The sequence below is a fragment of the Ursus arctos genome, unplaced genomic scaffold (genome assembly GCF_023065955.2).
Source record: "Ursus arctos isolate Adak ecotype North America unplaced genomic scaffold, UrsArc2.0 scaffold_3, whole genome shotgun sequence".
Lineage (NCBI taxonomy): Eukaryota > Metazoa > Chordata > Mammalia > Carnivora > Ursidae > Ursus > Ursus arctos.
The window spans coordinates 55,154,524-55,171,117 of NW_026622985.1; the positions used below are offsets into that span (position 1 = coordinate 55,154,524).

Below are 16,594 nucleotides of genomic sequence, written 5' to 3' on the forward strand. Positions count from 1 at the left end.
CAGCAGCGAGCGCCCGGCGCGGTCGCAATAAATAATGTGCCCGCGGCAGCCGCAGTCAGACAGCCCGCGGCCCTGCGACGCAAAAGCGCCGCTTTATCCGCCCCGAGCGCACCCACAGCGCGCGCGGCCGTCCCAAACATCCACAGCTCCTTCTTAATTTTCTAACGCATACCAAGGTATTATCTTAAGGTGGGAAAACAACAACCAAAGCCACAAAACAAACAAAAAGAACTCGAGCCCAGAACCTCGGGATCGTTTCTGGTCGCAGTCCCAGGAAGCTCCTGGGGCAAACGTGGCCGAGGCGCACCCAGGCCAAGCCGCGGTCTGTGCCACCGCGCCACAGAAAGCCAAACGCCCACGGCACCCTCCGTGCCTCCCCGCGGGCGGCTCCAGGGTCCTCTCGCCGCTCGCGGAAAGTGGGGCGTGCGGTCGCCAGCCGGCTGCGCCGAGGTGGGTGGGGGGTCCCCCTATCGCCCAGACTCGGTTCGCGTCCTTCCTTCAACCTTAGCTGCGGCCCCTGCCACACTCAATAACACCACTATTTTCTCTGCACCGAAACTTCCCGCCAAGCAACACCCAGCCAATTAACCCCATCCTCTCCTCCAACACAGAGTTCCACCCACGCACCTAGTCCCTCTCCCCGCGCTTCAGACACCTCTGTCATCGGGAAACCGCGTGAAGGGAAGCAGGCAATCAGCAGAGGAACCTGGCTGAATTAGTAAGTTTTTGTTTGTTTTTTCCTCATTCTACCCTTCTCTCCAGAAACCGATTCCCTCCGAATAGAAGATGCTGTGTTGATACGAATAAAACGCCTGTCAATTAATTCACTCTGCCCTCACCTCTTCCCACCTCCCCAGGTCGGTAACTGTCTCCGGTTGTTGGGGAATTCAGTCGAGCCAATTGGGTCATGAATGAAAAAAAAAAAAAAATCCAAACCCGAGAGGCTGGTAGGGAACGCCGAGTGCGGGGCCACTTCATTGGGGCTCGGCAAGGTCGCTGGGGAAGAAGAGAGAGAAGACCACAGAGCTCCTGCCCCATGCCAGGACGCTGTGCCACGGAAGGAAGGCTGGCATTTACTGCCATGGTGAGCCAGGGAGAGGAGAGAAAGGGAGTGTGTGTGTGTGCAGGCGCGCGCGTGATGGGGGGGCAAGTGTGAACGGTGAGTGTGGGCGGGGGTGAGTATGCCCCCTTCAAAGCCGCCCTGGGTGCCCTCTCCCACCGCCGCCGGCGCCGGCTGCCATCTCACCACCTTTGCTCCTGTCTCCCCACATGTCTCACCTTCAGATGGCGGCTCCCAGAAGCTCCTGCCCCTCTGACAGCTGTCGCTTGGGCAGCCGAGGAGACGAATCGTCCTCCTTCCTGGTGCCAGAGGACGCAGGAAATTAGCCAGGTTGCGAGTTGCAAAGCGGCCGCCGCGGCGCCGGGAACTGGACGCGCCCCACCTCCAGCGGGAGCGGCCGGGCCGGGCCGGGCCAGGGCCTCGTCTCGCTCGCCATCGCCGGACAAAGCGCAGCCAAGCCCGGCTGGAAGGCAGAGCTCCGAAGCAGGCAGGACGGAGCGGAGCAAAAGAATGCGGCTCTATTCTCGCAAGGGAAATTATAAAAAAGTTCATGTTCACGGTTCCCATCCACATGACCGACAGCGGCCAATGGAAGGGCCGAACAACTCATAAAGTTGTATTGCAAAGTTGTAAATTTTCATAAACAACAACGGATTTATGACCCTTTCCCCATCACTAAGAGGAGGCAGCTCTTACACCGGCGCCATCTTACCACGGAGGCCGCCCCGACTTGGGGCCGCAGGTTTTACAAACCCAGTTGGGCCGGGTTTTATTAAAAGAGCAGTAAGAAGCGGACCCAACCTAGGCAGGAGACTGGAGTCGAGGTCATCGCCTGCCAGCTCAGCCTATTTTGCGCTGTCCCCATCGCCCCTCGCCCCTACCCAGACCTCCACCTTCCCAGCACCTGGACGCCCCCGCCAAGGCTCGGCAGCCCGGTCTGCGGGGCCCCTGCCCCTTCCTATATCTCTCAGTTGCAGTGCTGTTCCCCGGGCGCCCTTGCTTTGCCTGAATGCAGGGTGGGAGGGGGGCTGCGTCAGAGGCCCTGAATCCCACCTCCTAGCATAGGGCCCTGTTCAGGACTTATGGAAAATTCGGGATCATTGGCAGGGTAATACCCCTTTCCAAGCCCACCCCACAGCCTTAGAGGAAAGGGTAGATTTTGGATTTGCTCATGGAATTTGTGGAGGTTTTTTTTTTTTTGTAGGGAGATTCATAGAATATAATGTATCCATCGAAGATTCCGTTTTCAAGAGATCTGGAAGATATTTGTGCACACACACAAAACCAAGATGAAAATCTCTGGAGAAATGCACATATGCAATTATGGACACACAGAAATGCACACACTCAATTATAGACACAGAAATACATGCACTCAATTTTGGACACAGAATTACATAAAATTACTGACTCATGTAATACATGAGTAATACACACAGACATACATAAAACACACATACAAAAGAGGTACACACATACTTATACAAATCTACACCTTAGAAGCCACACAAAAAGGGACTTATACGTATACGCCAATACATGGACACTCAACACTTGGACCTTATTTGTCCTTCCACTTTTGCTTCCCCAAAGCTCCTGTGGGCATCCAGACATAGCAAACCCTGGCTAGGCTAACCCCAGCCAGGCTTACCTCTTTTTCCCAGGCCCCCCTGTATAAAGCAGTCCACACCTTTTTGTCACCAAGCATCTTTATTTTTCTGTTACATAAAACACGGTTAGCTGGGCAAGACAGGAAGTGTGCCTTCCCATTCCTGGAACCCCCAGCTAGACCCTACAAGGACAAGGGGGACGCAGGACAACACAAGAGATGAAGGGCATTGGGAAGGGCATCGGCCCTCCCCACCAGCTATAAAGTTAGCTCAAGACAACACACCATGCTACAAAGTCACCCCATTAACACATCCTTCCCAAGTCAAGACACTGCCTTACAAATGAGCCTCAAGACTATATAAATGACCAAAAAAAAAAAAAAAAATCTTGTTCAAATATACAATATTTGCTATTGTAGGAAAAGTCAGGGTGTACATATTCAACACGGCTGGACAGTAGGACACAGGGGCCAGGGGAGGTGCAGGGAGGCTGGGAACATCTCTGCAGTCCTACTAAGCAGAAGCTAACCCAGAGATCCGCAGCTAGCCTGGGAATGCTCCCCTCCAGAGGGGGGGGTAATGGGCCTGAACTTGGGGTGCCCAGGCCAGAGAAGGAGGGATTCTAGGTTGCAGCACTTAGAATGCTTTGGAATAAATATATTATTTTTCAATTTAAATAGAAGCCAATACCCTGGTCCCCGGACCCCAGCGCCTTCTCCATGCAGCCTCAGGGACCCCAAAGGCTGCCAGGGAGAAGCAGGAGGGGCCTGGCCGGGGAAGGGCCCGGCACTAGGTAGCAGGCGAGCCAGTGAGCACAAAATAGGTAGTTTGGGACGAGTAGGTAGTACTGAGAAAATCAGGTCCTTGCCGGTATGGGGGAGGTGCTGGGTGTCTGCCAGTGTTGGGACACGCTGGGCTTCCTGGGAGTGGAGGCCTACTGGGGCTGGGCCCATAGGTAGTTTGGGGTGCCTCTGGCCGAGGCCTGTGCTAGGTAGTATTTTAGCCGTGCCAGCACCGAGCTGGTCGGACTGGGGTTAGGAAGGGTGTCTGCTGGGGGTCCTGGGGGCAGAGAGATCCCCAAGGGGACCCAGTCTAGGCGGCTGCTCGGTCCAGAAAAGATGGGAGCTGAAGTGGGCAATGGGGCAGATGGGTGCAGGTTGGGGACTGTTTTGTTGTTGTTGTTGTTGTTGTTTTTACGTTTTCTTTTTCTTTTTTCCACTTTTGTAAATAAAATCAATGAGTCTCTAAAGACGCTTTTCCCGACTGTCTGGTGCAGCCAGGGCCCCGACTTGGCCCCTCATTCCTCCTCCTCTTCGTCGTCATCTTCTTCGTCTTCGTCCTCATCGTCGGCCTTGTCGGTGGCGGCGGCAGCGGCGGCGGTGGCGGCAGCGGCGGGCACGGCGCCCTCGGGGGCTGCGGCGGCCGGACCCTCATCCTTATGCTCTTTCTTCCACTTCATGCGGCGGTTCTGGAACCAGATCTTGATCTGGCGCTCGGTGAGGCAGAGCGCGTGGGCGATCTCGATGCGGCGGCGCCGCGTCAGGTAGCGGTTGAAGTGGAACTCCTTCTCCAGCTCCAGCGTCTGGTAGCGCGTGTAGGTCTGGCGGCCCCGCTTCCTGTCGGGCCCTTGGAGCAGACATGCGGACACATGGACACATGCACACATGGACAGATAAACCAACAGAGACAGACAGGACAGTGCATTAGCCAGGCCGCCGTCCCAGAGCCTGCACCTTTCTCCCAGCGCTGAGCCGGGCGCGCGTCCCCCCTCCGCCCGCGCCCCCGAACGGAGCTGGGGGAGGAGCGGGAGTGTTAGCGGAAGACCCCAACTGCGGTGCCCGACGCGCAGGCAGCTGTGTGAGGAGGAAAGGCTCAGAATCCCAACTTTACAACCGCCCTTTCCAGCCGGCTAGGCTTCCACAATGTCCTGCTTCCCCCTGACAAAGGGAAATTGTAAATATAGAGTGTGGGCAAGTGGGAGACGCTGCGCTTTTGCCATTCAAAGGCGAGCTGGGCCGCTTCCCCCGCCCCTTGCTAGGCAAGTGGGTGACCCTCGGGCGGTCCGCACTCCAGGGGCGCCTTTCCTCCCTAGAAGACCAAGCCCCCATCCCCGGACCTTCCACGGGCACTGCGACCCCCTGTCCCCGGTCTCGTTTCCCACCCCTCCTTTAACTGGCCCCTGGCACAGGGGAGTAAGAGGGGCCCTGATGATGTGTCTGGCTCTTCCTGCTTTTGAAAAAGAAAAGCCAGGCCGAAAGGAAAAGGAGGAGGGAGGGAGAGAAGAAAGGGGGAGAGAAAGAGAGAGAAAGAGAGAATAGCGAACAAAATGTTAAAATTCCAAGGCAAATGGAGTTAAATAAATTTACGAGGATCGAACCCATTAATTGGGTCATAAAAAGTTTTATGAGCCTCATTTACATACAATGCTACGGGCTCTCCACGCTATGGCGCCTTGACTCTAATTAAAACCAGAAAGGCAGCGCCGCCAGGAGTCACGGGGCCGCCGGCTCGCAGTCGCCTCTGTCCGCGCTCCGCGCTCCCCAGCCCGGCGCTCCCCGCTGCCTGTCCGCCCGGCCGCCCACCCCGCCAGCCTAGCTGCTTCGCCTACCTGAAGACCGCATCCAGGGGTAGATGCGGAAATTGGCCTCGGCCGGGCCGTGCAGCGCGCCTTCGTCCGCCTTGTCGCAAGCGCCTTTGGCGAGGTCACTGCAGAGCCCGGGGATGTTTTGGTCGTAGGAGGCGCAGGGCAGGTTGCCGTAGGCGTCGGCGCCCAGGCCGTACCCGGACGCGAAGGGGCTCTGATAGAGGGGGCTGTTGACATTGTACAAGCCCGGTACGGTGGAAGCGAAGGCGCCGGCGCCCGCCCCGTAGCCGCTTCTCTGCGAGTTAGGCGCAAAGGAGCAAGAAGTCGGCTCGGCATTTTGGAACAGAGAAGCCCCCGCCGTATATTTGCTAAAAAGCGCATTCACATAATACGAAGAACTCATAATTTTGACCTGTGATTTGTTGTCCGGCAGCTTTCAGTGTCGGTTTTACGAGGTAGCGTGATATATGATAACATTACACCCCCAGATTTACACCAAACCCCATTTTCTTTTGGACGGAGCTCGCCGCAGCACGTGACCGCCCACATGACCGCCTCCGCCAATCTCAGCAGCCCTCACAGGTGGTCTTGCTCCACGGGGCCCGCGGCAGCCTAGAATGGAAGGGGAAGAGGCTCAAATATGTGGCCAACGAATCTGCCGGCTCCTGGCCGGCCTGACGCCTCCCGCGGGAAAAGGACCCCGAGGCTCCGCGCGAGCGCCCTGCCCACCGCAGCGTGGACAACTGGCCTGCAGAGGCTGCGAGGGGTCGGCCGGGCACAGCCTCCGTTAGCCTATTACCGAACTCTGGACCAAGCCTGCAGGCCCTCCCGACCCCTGTCTACTGACCCAGACTAGGGAGGGACTCTACACTCTGCGCACCCGCCTGCCCCACCCGCAGCCCAGGGGCAAGTCTCAGCTCCGGGCAAATCGTTTCTTTGCCCGCGTCTCCCCCACTCCCCGCCGCCCGCCCAGGTCCACCGGGCAATAGGCCCACTTAGACTATGATCCAGATGGGGCCCGGCGCAGCGTCGCTTCCAGCTGCAGCGAGAACGCCACCGCAAACTGGAACCATGTGGTTCGAATAAAGTCAACGTCTCCCAGCTTCCTTTCCTTAATCGGCGGCACACTGTTTATCCGTCTTAAAGGAAGCAGTGAAATATTTATCTATTAATGAGCCTCATTTGCCAACAGATTTATTAACGTGGGGTTCCCCTCCCTCCTCCTGGACACCGCTGCCCTGGCAGACTCTGTGCATTCGCTCCTGGGCACCTGGCTGGCCTCTGGCAGCCTAAAAAATAGTTGGACACTCTTTTGTCCTCCCAGCAACCTCTGGTTCCCCCTCGCTCAAGGGGGAACCAAGTCTCTTTCCCCTAAGGTTGGAGGAACCTCAGGCCCCACACCTTTCCAGGTACCCCTAGCGCTGGGACTTTTCTGGAAGACTTCACCGGGGCCACCCATGGGCCTCCACCAGCTCCTCATGGGCTTGGGTGCCTGGGAGCAAGCAATACATACTTTAGAGCCAGTTTGAGAGGAGAGAAGGGGGCCCAGGTACCTAGGGACTTCAGCCCACTATGGATCTCCATTTCTTTTGGAGACCACCAAAACAAATAGGGGGACCCCTCTAGAAAGACCACCCAGTTCTGGTGGCTTCACATTTCCAAGACTGGCTCACAGAGAGCGGAACACATAATAGTCTCCCTCCTTCCCATCCAGGACCCCAAAGCGTGGAGCTTACCTTTCCAAACCTCCAACCCCTACGCAGGGTTGGACCAACCGAAGCCCCTTTCGCCCACTGCTCGGTGGAGTGTGGTGGGGCAAACCCTTCCCCTAAACGCCTCATAAACTGCTCAGGCCGTGCTGGAAGCCCAGCCGCCAGGTCAGTGTGCCTTTTACTGCTCAGCTCGATTGCACACCATAAACCCGACCTCACAATGGAATTGCCCCGGAAATTCTCCTCTAAATTATAGAGTTTGGTTCCTTGTGTACAAAGCACTTCCCATCACTTTCAGAGGGTCCAGGCCACCCGCCCGTTCACTGCACCCTCTCTGGGGGTCCCAGGAGCACAAAAGGCAGCAAGAGGGTTCAGACCCGGATGCAACAGGAGCCCCAGTTCCTGCCTACCGGAGTGCCTAGGGGCGTGGGGGGGGGGCTGTCCGGGCAGGTGGGCGCCTGCTGGTTTCCCCTGGGGGCACAGGGGCTGGGGGGGGGGCAATATCCGGGGATGCCCTTTATGGAGGATCAGGATGATAGCATGTCTCAGTCGGGGAATGGAGGTTGTAACATGGGAAGGGAAGAAAAACTAAATATTCCAAATAGCATCGCTTTCTGGCAGGAAATAAAAACCTAAAAAAGTTAAAGGAAGATGAAGCAAGCAAGAAAGCTAGGAGATCAAAGAGGCAGAATTAGACAGCTTTAGACCAATAAATTGTTCCCCGGGTGACACAGAGCAAGATGCAAAGAGAAAGACCCGGCCCCGCCGCCGCTGCCGTCGTCTGTCTAGACTTGGGCGGCTGGAGCGGCCGACAGCGATGGCGTTTAAAGTAAAACCTGCCCCGAAGTGAGACGACCCAGACGAAGCGGGGACAGAGTTTGGGGAGCGCGGGAAGGAACGCAATCCCAGCCAGAGGGCTGGGAGCTCACGCCACAGGCTCATCCCTGCTTGGGTTTTGGCCGGCGCAGGTCCAAACGGTCCTGGCAGGGCGCGCTGCCCCTCCGCTTGGGCCAGGGAGAATCCAGATACTGCCGGCCAGGCCTCAGCCTTTCTGGGCCCAAGTCAGCCAACTGGGCCGAGGCCCGCGGGTGCCAAATCCTTTCTTTCGTTTCTGGGCTTCTCTCTTTCCTCCAGCCTTCGGTGGCGGCGTTTTAAAACGAAAAGGCCAGTCAGAGCCAGGCTTTCAGTAAGGCCTCCTTAATCGCATGTTCTCGAGCCATTGATTTCCTACTTATTTGGCTGAAAAGACAGAAATGCACTGGGTTATATGTGATAATATTCACAGAAATACTCGTTGACGATCAGCCTGGAGCAGGCACGTGCGGGAGGTTTCTAATCAGCCGAGCCGTCTTCATATAAAGACATTTTTCTCACTGCTGTCCTGGAGCTGGGTTCCTACCTACCAAGCAGAATGTGTTTCCCTTGCTTCTTGTTACCAAATAGTGCTCGATATTTAAACCCAGCTGAGAATATAAGCCCAGCTCTGGGAAAGCCTCAAGTCTGGCGGATGGCGATTTGCTTCTGGAAACGTTTCCACCCACGCCCCCTCGCACGGGCTGCGCGTGGTTCTTCAGTCACTGAGCAGTCCCCGGTCGCGGCGCGGGGACACATCCACGCCGGGCGAGTGCAAAGGAGCTGGGGCTGACGCGGGGGGGTTTGTCTGCTCAGCTAACAGAGAAGCGCTTCCCAGGCAGCCGAGCCAGGAGAGCCGCCTCCCAGCCGTCCGCCGGCCAAGGGCAAGGGAGGCGCGGCGTGGCGGTCCAGGAGGCCTCTGAGATCCCAACCGGCCGGCGCCTACCTGGAGCCTCCGTAATCGGCGGAGAGGAGCGGTCGCCACGGATCTGCTCCTTCGCCATTTATGTGTAGTTACATCAATTGAGCTTTCTATCTGCAGCTTGGATACATGACCACGGGCGGCTCTCGGGGAAGCTATAAAACCCTTCTTACAATCAGATGCTGTGAAATATTGTGTGTTATATAAGGAAATATAATGAAGACGTGTGTCTGCAATCCCAACGTGTGTATATAAACAGAGAAGAAGGGAGGAGAGGGAAGGGAGGGAGGGAGGGAGGAAGAGAGGGAGAGAGCGGGAGGGAGAGAGAGAGACAAACACTCAGGAGATCTGTCAGCCAAAATCCAGTCCCCAGTTTTACAGCGTGTACAACGCGGAGACGCAGGTTGTAAACATTTTGTGGGCTTGGCAGAGACTATTACAACCCAAATAAATACACTGCGTGGCGTGTTCACAGGGCTCCGGGGTGCTTCGAAGGGTTCTGTTTGCTTTGCGTTTTCCCTCTGAAGCCATTCTGCACCAGGGCTGCTCCTCGCACCCGCACTCGTGGCCTCCTCCTGGAAGGTTCCGGGGCGTGTTCCCCGCCCAGGGTCCAGGATAGGCTGGACCTAGATTGGGGTCCCCTCCCTCCTCCTCACCTCCTGAACACGGGAAACCAGAGCAGCCTGAGCAGCTCCACTGCCGAGGAAATTCGGTGGCGAGAGAAAGCAAGGGCAGCTTTCACGACGTGAACTCCTATCCTGGAGCTAGGATTTATTATAATTATTTTAAACATCGCATTTATTTTAGAACAATCAAAGCAGTCCCGGGTGTGCTCCCAGGGATTCCCCATCCCGGGCAATTCAGCCGCCAAACCCACACTAGAAAGTCACCAAGAATGCCTTCCCCCCCGATTCTCAGCCGCCTCATTTTATTGTCACTTATTCGAGGCGGCTGGGTCCTGGGGTCCTGGCTCTCCTGCGGGTTGCTGGCTCACCGGGCCTCGAACCGGGGCGCAGCGTTAGGGAGCCTCCCCGGCTGCCGCAGGACCCTTGGCCAAGGTTTGCGCCCTCTGCACACCGTCTCGGGGGTCACCAAGTCCCGGGGCTGTAGGCCTTAGTCCTTGTTTGTCCGCTGGTCAACCGAGTTCTCCGAGCGTCCGAGGGCTTGTCCCGGCCTGGGGACGGTGACCCTAGAGCCACCCCCGCGCCTGGAGCTACAGCCCCGCAGCCGCCGGACAGCCGCAGCCACGCAGCGCTAGGCCTCCGGAATCGGGGAGACGAAAGGGGGCGGGAGCGGTGCAGACCGAGCGAGCGCCACCGCTTGCTTGTTTCCCAGCGAGGTTTCCGGCCCCGGCGTGAGCAGCAAAGAAAATATACGACCGCAGTTCATTCAAATCTGGGGCTCCCGTTCGAGAAAGGCTAGCGTCAAGTCGACATCTTAGGAACTTCCCAGGGTTGCGGCGGCGGGAGATGGCGGCGCGGGCGCCTCTTGCGTGGAGCCATACTGCCATCTGCTGGCGGAATCTCTGCACTGCGGCCCCGGCGGCCCCGCCTGAACTTCGTCAGCCACCCGGGCGGGCCCGGCGCCCCACTCCCAAAGCTGGGCGAGGGCCCAGTCCCTGGGGGGTGTGCGTGGAGCCCGGAATCTACGCTGCCGAGAGCGCAGTGCCCATAAAAGAGTTGTTTCCGCAGCCGCTTTATCGGTGCAGACAGAGCAAACAAATGAAAGGGCTTTGGTGGAAAATCTTAATTGGGGCTGGACAGTTGTAAACTCATTAAGGGCCGAATTCCAGACAGTTCGCAGACCCGGCCTTTATGGCACACCCTTACTGCCCATTCTTTGAAGTTCCTTCTGTCTGCAACAACAGAGGGCGTCCAAACCTGGCGGCGGGGTGGGGGTGGGGGTGTGAGGGGAAGACCCATCCCCCGGCGTCCTGGTTCCCCCTTTAGGCGTCGGACCTCGGATAACTTTCCAGCAGTCTCGGGGTGGTGGGGGGAGGGCGGGGAGAGCGAGAAAAGAAAAGGGGGGAGATTAGGCTGAACCCTCTGGCCACATCCATAAGGCGCTTGGGCCTCCGCAGTTGTGGCTGTTCCCCCCGCAGCCCTTTACACCCCATAAACGGCAACAGCCCTCATTTGCTTTTATGGCGCTTCAAGCTCTCCGGCTGCCTAGGCCCTGCCTCTGCCAGGACTTGTGCTCGGGAGGGGAGTGCGGGACGGAACCCAGAATCCCCTGGGCCAGCCTGACAGGACGCTGAGGTGCGGGGGCGCAAGACTTCGGTCCCTTGAGAGTCCCCAAACGTCTGTCCTGGCGGCCGCGTCGGGGCAGCGGGGCTCTTGTCTCCCTCCTCGGAGACGCCTCAGGAGGCAGGCCCATCAGCTCCCGGTCCTGCCCTCACGCTCCCCGCCCCATGCCAGGGAAGGCCACAGGGGTCTCAGCGGACCCGGGTTAGGGAAATTTCTTGGGGCACCAGGATGAAAGGGTGGCCTTTCACTGCTACTGGCCAACGAGACCCGAGACCCCAGCCGAGCTCCTCAGAGGCCTCTGGGCCTCCCCGCAAATGGGACCGGTCAAACCCGGGAGCTAGGCCTCGCCGCCCCTCATTGCCCAGCTTCCCTCGGTTGCTCGCGCCGCCAGGCAGCCGGCGGGAGGGGGAGCGCCGCTGGCTGCCGCAGGTTCCCGCTCCAAAAACCCGCCAGGGGTGAAACTGAGATTCTGTCCTCCTCCACCCCGGCCCCCACCCAGAGACTCTGCCCACGCTCCCCTATCCCGGAGGAAAAGGTGCAAAGAGCTGACCCGCAATAAATAGAAAAGAATCAATATATTTTATTTGGCAAAAGTTAAATATCATCTCAACACAACAATTTGGTCAGTAGGCCTTGAGGTAACTATTGCAAAATATACAGTGTATGTTCAGCCCGATGGAAACCCCAGATTCATCAAGGATACAAATCTACAGTAGCCCAATGGCGGTTTCATAGTGTATAATTTATTATCAATAAAATTAACTCCATTACAATAAGCATTCATTCCCCCCCCCCAATCAAAATTAAATGTAAACCATAGGTAGTAACCTTCTGCACATACGTATAGCTCCGAATTTCCTCAATGTTCATCTGGTGCAAAAACAATATTCAAGCTTGTCTGATTACTTTTTCTTTAATATGTGGATTATATATACAATGAACAAGACAGGTCTATAGCGTGTGTAGAGACTAAAATGGCCACATTGCAAAAAGAGGAGAAAACCATGAAATCTATGCATCCTGGAGAACACTTTCTTTCTTTCAAAATTTTATTTCACTGGGAAATCCTTACAGCTAGTTTACAATCAAAGGTTAACAGCCTAGTCATACAGAAGACATATTTCACTACAGAGCTATACTCTATGCAACTGTTTTTCTCCCTTATCAACGACCTGAGTAGAAATTGAATTCTAAGCTCTCACAATCACAACGGGTGCGTCACCCAGCACAGAAGTTTGAGTCACAAAACATAATTACCACAATAAAACACAGTGTTCAAGTATCTGGGCAGATCGCTCTGCCGCACAAAGAGCAAATTAAATTAACTACACAGACTAAAAACTATACAGCCCGCCATCAACAGTTGTGCATTATAAAAAGGTAGTTTTTTTTTGTTTGTTTGTTTGTTGGAAGTCAGGAACAGGTAGATTTTTTTTAAAAAATATATACAAGCTAGCACACACAGCCATCAGCGAAAATGTCCCCCCACCTTTTTTTTTTTTTTTTCTTTTCATCTTATAGAAAATGGAAAGCTTACAATACCTCCTCCGTCAAAGCGGCAGGCCGGGGGGAGCCAGCCTGAGCAGGGCTGGCCAGGGGGAGATGAGGCCTGGACTTTAGAGCCCCTTTGTGCGGGGTGGTGCAGGCTGGGGTGGAATAGGGGTGGGAGAGGGATCGGGCAGTCCTTTCTCTTTCTCTCTAGCTCGCTCTCTCTTTTCTAAACGAACTCCAATTGAATCACTCGTCTTTTGCTCGGTCCTTGTTGATTTTCTTCATTTTCATCCTGCGGTTCTGGAACCAGATCTTGACCTGCCTCTCGGTGAGGTTGAGCAGTCGGGCCACCTCGTACCTGCGGTCCCTGGTGAGGTACATATTGAACAGAAACTCTTTCTCCAGCTCCAGCGTCTGGTGCTTGGTGTAGGGGCAGCGCTTCTTCCTCGTGGAGCGTGCGTGGAGCCAGTTGGCAGCTGGGTTGCCTGCGAGGGAGACAGACAGAGGATTTAGAAAGAGGAGAAGCACCTACCTCCCCCTCCACTGGGAGCCAGGGAACCCCCTGGGGTGTTCCGCCAAAGTGCAGGACGCGGCTGAATTGGTGAGGGAAGGGCTGTGGAACCGTACACAATGGAATCGTGGCAGACAGACAGAGGAACGGTCACTTACAATTGCACGCAGTAAAACCTCGGCTTCCCCCTCCCTTACAAGACCCTCCTTTCTCCTCTATCCTCCTGTCCTTTTCCTCTCCTTCTTTCCACCCTCTGCACACAGTGCGAGGCGTGAAATTTGAAAATAGATCCTCTTCTTGCCAGGCAGGGGGGGAAAGCACGCTGCCCTGTGTTCCTGTAACATTAATATTCTCCTCTCCCTCTCGCTAACACACACACATCTCTCTCTCTGTATCCTCCCTTCCCCACCTTTCCTTCTACTTTCCCCATTCCTTCTTTGACTTCCCTGGAAGGCCGCAGGAGCCGGACAGCCGGCATGGCGCCCCTAGGCGCCCCAAGGGCGTTGATCACTTCTCCAGTTTATTTGAATAATCTGGCATGGGGACCACCGTGGCCCGGTCGCCTACAGCCTCATCTTGGGCAGGATTTACGCCGCCACTGGCTGAAGGCAAGAAGTGGAGGGGATCGGCCGTCTTCTCCAGTGTCTAGGTTGCAGTCGCTGCCGCCGCTCCAGGACAATCTAGCCGCACAAAAGATTCTCTCTGCCGAGCTGCTTTCGAAGAACGGCCCAAAGTATTGCTGTCCTGGTACCGGGCAGCCAGGGAGAGGGGCGGCTGGTCTTGGCTTGGCCGGCAGCGCCCGCCCCGCCCCCCCTCTCTCTCGGCAGCAGCCGCCTCCCCTCCCCCCGAACCCAGCAGCCAGCTTGTACTGCTCTCTGGAATTGGGGCCCCATCCGAGGCATCCTAAACAGCAACTTCTGGTTCCCGGCCCCTGCTCAAGAGGCTCCGAGCGTAGGCGAAGGCAGACTCAAGAGAAAGCTGAAGGGCTGGCAGATCCTGGTGGCCGGCGTGGAGGCGGCGGCCGGTCTGAAGGGTGGAGACACTTACTGGGATCGATGGGGGGCTTGTCTCCGCCGCTCTCATTCTCAGCATTGTTTTCGGAGAAGGCGCCTTCACTGGGCTGTTTTTCTCTATCAACTGGAGGAGAACCACAAGCATAGTCAGTCAGGGACAAAGTGTGAGTGTCAAGCGTGGGACAGTCACCCCTTCTGGCGGACAGTGGTTCAGGTTTAATGCCATAAGGCCGGCTGGAGGGCAAGCCCGCGAAGGAGAGCGCGCCAGGCGTGGGCTCCAGCCAGGAGCGCATGTACCTGCCGTCCGGGGCCGCCGCCGCCACGGGCGCCTGGGGGTGCACGTAAGGGTGGTGGTGATGGTGGTGATACACTGCAGCGGGCACCGCATTGGCGCCCGCCGCGTGCACCGGGTTCCACGAGGCGCCGAACACCGCCGCCTTGGACTGGAAGCTGCACGGGCTGAAGTCGGGGTGTTCCGCCAGCGTGGTGGCCTGCCGGGGAGGCTGACCCAAGGCCCCGGGCGCATAGCGGCCCGCGCCCAGCTCGTCCGCAGCGTCGGCGCCCAGCAGGAACGAGTCCACGTAGTAGTTGCCCAGGGCCCCCGTGGTGGCCATCGCTGTGCCCCGTGCCCGGCCGGTCGGCCCGACCCGCGGAAATTATGAAACTGCAGATTTCATGTAACAACTTGGTGGCACCAGGGGGGGAAGTACAGTCACCTAATAAGTTGCCGGCGCCCGCGCCCCCATTGGCCGCGCGCGTCACGTGCCCGCCCGGCAGAACAATAACGCGTAAATCACTCCGCACGCTATTAATGGCCCGGTGTTTTGCAGTCATAATTTTTATAGCAAAAGCCATATGTTTTTATGCAAAGGGATCGCGGCGCTCCACGATCGGGTTTGTTTTAATTGTGGCCAACGAAGATTAAAAGATCAAATCTGGCCTTGCCTCTGTACTCCCTCCCCTCCCACCGCCACCACCAGACACACACTTCTTAAGCGGACTATTTTATATCACAATTAATCACGCCATCAGCAAGGCGCGGGTCCCGCGTGCGAGTGCGGCCAGTGGAGCCCCTCACATAAAATTAGACAATAATTGAAGCCATAAAAAAGCAGCCAAATCGCATTCTCGCTCTACTGTATTTAAATCTATATTTATGATATTTCATAAGGAGTTACTGTTTCAGAAGCCACACAGGCTGGTGGGAAGTTGGGAACGACCAACAGATTCGTTTGCTTCGCCGTGGCTCCCAGCTGTAAAAATTTATGAGGACTTGGAAAGGTTAAATTAGACTGTTGTGTTTGGTTGGCGAGCTCCCTGTAAATAATTCCTGCAGTCCCCGGAGATGCGCGTTTACCCCCGGCCGGCCTCGAGAAGTCAAATTCAACGCAGTATCCGTCCCAAACTGAGCCACCACCGCCCCTGCCCGAGCGCGCTGGGCAGGGACAGACCTCCCTCCGAGAGGGCACCGCCTATTGTGGAGCCCTGCAATCGGCCCCATTGGATCCCAGGGCACCAGGGCTGCTAGCTCCCAGCTTCGCCGCAGCGCCGCCAGCGAGCGCGCCACCGAGGAGCGCCCGGCTGTACCTGAGCCGAAGGGTCTGAGGGCCTGGTTGTGCCGCGGGTTCGGACCCGACCCCGCGCCCCCGCGCCCTCCTAGTCCTCAGCCGGGAATCACGATGCCCAGGCGAACGCCGCAGGAGACCCAACCCTGTGCCCAGACCTCAAAGGCCTTCACGCTGAGCTCTGCAAGCTTTGTCGCACTCCCCAACCCCGAGCTGCGCACAAAACACAAGGCAGCCTCAGTGGAAGGCGAGATCGGCCTGCGAGAAGGCAGTCCAGCCGAAGAGACCGCGCGGCTCCAGCAGCTGGGAGGCCCGCACCGGAGCGGCTGGCCTCGGGGCCCAGTATGGGTTCTTCAGGGCTCCTTCCTTCCTTTCTTCCTGGCCACCGCCCCGGGCCCTGCCTCGGTTTTCACCAGGCCGGACGGCTGAAAAGGGTTACGAGGCCCAAAGCTAGGCTACCGCAGCTCAAGTCCAGGGCTAGAAATTAAAACGGGGAGGGGCACGGGGCATTGACTTTAATCCCATTCCTTGGCTTGGCCACATCGAGGAGGGTATTTCTCACCCCTCAGAGTCTTTCAGGGTTAAATTAAAAGGCCTCGCGGTCTCTGTTAGTTGGAACAAAAAACCCACCCCAAATCCGAACGGAAAGCAGCGACTCCTAAAAACGGGGTAATTAAATTCACGTGCGAACACTGTGCCTGCAAGAGTGTGTTTCTCATTAGCCCACTTCCCCGGCGGCGAGGGCCGGCGGCGAGGGCGCTTCCACCTCCTTTTCTGCCTTCATCCTCCCCAACAGTTCCAGTAATCCTCCCCCAAACCCTGATACATCCCTATCCCGGACGGGGACCCTCAAATGCCGGGCTCTCCCCCAGAGCGAGTGGCGGAGACCAACCGGGTGCCCCTTTATCCGCTCTCGCCGGAAGAGGGAAGTGGCCGACACTGTGAACTCCGACGTGGCTGGTCCTGGTCGTCTTAGCCTCCTCCCCCGTAATATTTTCCTTTCCTTGTAAATTCCTCTGCCTTATCCC

At 57.0% G+C, this 16,594-nt stretch overlaps 2 protein-coding genes and 1 long non-coding RNA gene across 6 annotated transcripts; 1 reads left to right on the forward strand and 2 right to left on the reverse strand.

Moving 5' to 3' along the window:
* The first annotated feature begins 33 nt into the window (after positions 1–33).
* On the forward strand, positions 34–2,758 carry LOC130542076 (uncharacterized). Its single transcript, XR_008956369.1, has 4 exons — positions 34–176; positions 612–718; positions 858–1,084; positions 1,285–2,758. It is a non-coding gene; the product is annotated as an uncharacterized LOC130542076 (long non-coding RNA).
* Positions 2,752–5,919, reverse strand: HOXA7 (homeobox A7). Of its 3 annotated transcripts, none has more exons than XM_026508261.4 (2): positions 5,279–5,892; positions 2,752–4,296 (listed from the first exon to the last, which is right to left on the reverse strand). In XM_026508261.4, exons 1-2 carry the CDS (start codon positions 5,655–5,657, stop codon positions 3,968–3,970), a joined length of 708 nt encoding a protein of 235 aa, XP_026364046.1. In that variant the 5' UTR covers positions 5,658–5,892; the 3' UTR covers positions 2,752–3,967. The 3 variants fall into 3 exon arrangements, with proteins under 3 accessions (XP_026364046.1, XP_026364058.1, XP_026364062.1); XM_026508273.4 differs by lacking the exon at positions 2,752–4,296 and adding an exon at positions 4,349–4,899 and having other exon boundaries at positions 5,279–5,919; XM_026508277.4 differs by lacking the exon at positions 2,752–4,296 and adding an exon at positions 4,349–4,896 and having other exon boundaries at positions 5,279–5,918.
* A 5,625-nt stretch (positions 5,920–11,544) lies between these two features.
* On the reverse strand, positions 11,545–14,640 carry HOXA9 (homeobox A9). 2 transcript variants are annotated; one of them, XM_026508292.4, is made up of 2 exons: positions 14,036–14,640; positions 11,545–12,962 (listed from the first exon to the last, which is right to left on the reverse strand). In XM_026508292.4, the coding sequence occupies exons 1-2, from the start codon at positions 14,613–14,615 to the stop codon at positions 12,724–12,726; spliced, it is 819 nt and encodes a 272-aa protein (XP_026364077.1). In that variant the 5' UTR covers positions 14,616–14,640; the 3' UTR covers positions 11,545–12,723. The 2 variants fall into 2 exon arrangements, 1 of the variants encoding a protein (XP_026364077.1); XR_008956370.1 differs by having other exon boundaries at positions 12,873–12,962; positions 13,556–14,640.
* Between the last annotated feature and the right edge of the window lie 1,954 nt (positions 14,641–16,594).